Source organism: Antrostomus carolinensis, unplaced genomic scaffold (genome assembly GCF_000700745.2).
Source record: "Antrostomus carolinensis isolate BGI_N321 unplaced genomic scaffold, ASM70074v2 scaffold33360, whole genome shotgun sequence".
Lineage (NCBI taxonomy): Eukaryota > Metazoa > Chordata > Aves > Caprimulgiformes > Caprimulgidae > Antrostomus > Antrostomus carolinensis.
This window is the reverse complement of record NW_010289678.1, coordinates 7,652-11,151: the sequence shown is the minus strand read 5'-3', so window position 1 is coordinate 11,151 and position 3,500 is coordinate 7,652. Positions and strand designations below refer to the sequence as shown.

The 3,500-nt window shown below is 49.2% G+C and overlaps 1 protein-coding gene across 1 annotated transcript in view; it reads left to right on the top strand.

The window, feature by feature from the left end:
* Positions 1-560: 560 nt before the first annotated feature.
* The window catches only part of CFAP45 (cilia and flagella associated protein 45), a gene marked incomplete at its 5' end in the record, with an annotated part of 6,456 nt that continues 3,516 nt past the window's right edge, over positions 561-3,500 (top strand). The window contains 2 exons of the mRNA XM_010171206.2: positions 561-697; positions 3,357-3,498. Coding sequence (XP_010169508.2) covers positions 561-697; positions 3,357-3,498 — 279 coding nt within the window. The remainder of the gene's footprint in view (positions 698-3,356; positions 3,499-3,500) is intronic.

Sequence of the window (3,500 nt, the reverse complement as noted above, 5' to 3'; positions counted from 1 at the left end):
CCCCCCTGCCAGCCCCCAGTGAGTTTGGGTCAGTCTGGGTTGGTTTTTCCTGAGTCTGTGGGGCTCAGCAGGACAGAGGGACCAGTGGCCACGGGCGAGCAGGGCAGGGGCAGGTGCCATCAGCTCAAGGGAAGAGCGATGATGCTTGAGCATCTGTGAGGTCTCACCCTGAGCAAGCACCTCTCAGCTCATCGTTTCCTTCATATCTGGGTGAGAGACTGATTTTTACAGTAAAACCAGTTATTTTTGGTTCTCCCCCATCAGAACTTCAGAGCTGGGGCTGCTGAGACATAAAAAAACCCCTTCCCATGCCCAGACTTCACTGGTCTTGGTGGTGCAAGAGGATGTTTCTCAGCATCCCAGGTTCAGGGGGATCTGTGACCTCTCATCCCCAGACTTCACAGGTCTTGGTGGTGCAAGAGGATGTCTGTCATCATCCCAGGCTCACGGGGACCTGTGGCCTCTCATCCCCAGAGCATCTTTGTGTGCAGGAGCGGGGGACAGAGCTGGGCATGTGGCAGTGGCAGGAAAACCTTAGGGAACACCATCCTCTCTTGCAGAACCTGCAGCAGTCACGGTCCAGCAGCCCCATCGTGCTCCTTCGGGATGTTCAAACTACATCAAAAGTGTCACCAGCCGGTGGGCACAAGCCCAAAACCATCCGCCTCGTCACCAAGGACTTCATCCGTGACATCATGTAAGTCTGTGCCCAACTGGCAGCTCCGAGGAGCTTTTGGGGACCCTGAGTGTCTGTCACAGTGTGAAGCTTGTCCCACTGTTTGCTGGGATGTCACAAAGGGATGAGGGATGGGCAGCAGCGTTCTGACCCACCTGGCTTGGGCAGGGATGGAACTGGGTGTTTTTGAGGCACTAAATCATTGTGAAAAACACCAAAAATACCTTCCCAGCAGCCAGAAAAGCTCCTTCTGGGATGAACAACCCCCACATCATCACCCATCAAACAATCCTCCTGTACCCTGGTACCCAAAAGCCTCATGAGAAAAGCTGTGGAGCACCAAGAGCTGGGTGTTTTTGAGGCACTAAATCATTGTGAAAAACACCAAAAATACCTTCTCAGCGGCCAAAAAAGCTCCTTCTGGGCTGAACAACCCCCACATCACCACCCATCAAACAATCCTCCTGTACCCTGGTACCCAAAAGCCTCATGAGAAAATCCATGGAGCACCAAGAGCTGGGTGTTTTTGAGGCACTAAATCATCATGAAAAGCAACAAAAATAACCTTCTCAGCAGCCAGAAAAGCTCCTTCTGGGCTGAACAACCCCCACATCACCCATCAAACAATCCTCCTGTACCCTGGTACCCAAAAGCCTCATGAGAAAAGCTGTGGAGCACCAAGAGCTGGGTGTTTTTGAGGCACTAAATCATTGTGAAAAACACCAAAAATACCTTCTCAGCGGCCAAAAAAGCTCCTTCTGGGCTGAACAACCCCCACATCACCACCCATCAAACAATCCTCCTGTACCCTGGTACCCAAAAGCCTCATGAGAAAATCCATGGAGCACCAAGAGCTGGGTGTTTTTGAGGCACTAAATCATTGTGAAAAACACCAAAAATACCTTCTCAGCGGCCAAAAAAGCTCCTTCTGGGCTGAACAACCCCCACATCACCCATCAAACAATCCTCCTGTACCCTGGTACCCAAAAGCCTCATGAGAAAATCCATGGAGCATCATGCACAGCCCCTGTGCACCAAGAGCTGTGTGTTTCTCTACAGGGTTGTTTTATAAGCCAGGCTGAACTGTGAGAACCTTGACCCTAATTACTACACCTCGTTAAAAGCCTGCAGCACATAGATGAGAATAGGGCCATTATCCCAACCAGCTCCAATTTAACCTCATTTTGACCTCCTTGAATTTTCCTTGTCGTTGTCGTTGGGTCTGAGGTTCATCTTCGTTTCCTGTTGGGAATTTCTGGGTCATGGGGTTGTTTTTTTTATTCCACCTCATAAAAACGTGACACCTGCCCCATGGATGGTTTGAGTTTTGGGGTTTTTGTGGAGAGTGAAATGACACAGAGACACCAATTCAGGTTTTTGGAGGCTGGTAGTTGGTTTTTCTACCTTCACCTTCTTATTTGACCCTGTTACCAACAGCTATGAGCCAATGTCTAGGTGTATGGTCATAACTCCCAGCTGAAGCTCGTGGAGAACTGTTTGTGTTTGGTTTCTTTCTTTGAAAATCAAGCCTTAGACATCTCAAGTTGGTCACCCAAACAGAAGGACCAAACTAAACCAGTAGCCACTGTATTATTACATTTATTAGAGCCGTTGTGACCATTTAAAGCGTCCTGGAATCCGATGTTGTGATGCAGCTTTGGGAATGATCATTATGCAGGTATCTGTTCATATTCACCAGGGTGGATGAAAGGTGACACACAATAATAATGAGTAAATTCTTAGTCCTGAACATCTTCAAAGTGGCTTCTGTGCATTTGGTTAATATAGGCTCCTCCACCACACGCGTCACCATGGTATCTGAGTAATACCCAGTGTAATTAACTCCTTACAAACCTCCCCTGGAAAACAAACCTGTGTTATTATCCACATTTTTACAAGTGGGGAAATGGGGGCACCAAGAGCTTCGGTGATTTCCTCTAAACCACAACGTGAATCACAAGGTAGAGTTTGTGGTTTTACAGTGTCCCGGGTGATGGCTGGAGGGAGGGGAGAGGATGTTCTGTGTTTGGCCAACGTGGTGTTTCCTTGTCTGTGTGCCTGGTGGATTCTCAAGGCATTCAGTGGAGTTGAAGTTGAGCTGTGCTGGACATATCTGTGTCATAAAACAGGGTGGAAAAAGCAGCTTCTGCTCCCTAAAAATCTGCCTACGTGGAACAAAGGTTTTGATCTGGCCCAGGATAGTCAGTCTGGGGACAAGGATGAGCAACGTGTCCCACTAGAAAAAGGGGTCAGGGCAGTGGTGAAAATTTTCCCAAATTAAGGTTGGGAAAGTCAAGTTGGACTGAAATATTTTCAGCATATTTTGAATATTCAACATATTTTTAATGAGGGTTGATTAGGACCATGCTGAATATTTGGGGGGTTTTCCTAGAAGGCCCTTGGCCACCCCATCAAGCATCCTGTCCCCTCTGCATCACAGCTTGGTGACACTTTCACTGCCCTTTCTCTTTCTTCCTCACTTCCCACCGGGTCCCCCACTGCTCAGGTGCTTCCTGCATTGTTCTCTGGTGACTCCTGGTCATGGAGCTGCTCCTGTCACCCCCATGGTGTGGGCAGCCCAGGCAGATCCCATGGCCAAGCAGGGAGGTCAGTGGGGTAGGGGATGGAGGGAGCTGTTGGAATCTCCATCCCACTGACCATCCTCTCTCTGTGCCACCAGTGTCCCCGTGGAGAAGCCACCAGCATCCCTCATTATCAACCAGGAGGATTTCCAGCGTATTAAAGCAGCAGCTCGAGTCCTGACCAAGGAGGAGCGTGAGGCCAAGCTGGCAGCCCAAAAAGCCAGGAAGGAAGCTGTTCTTGT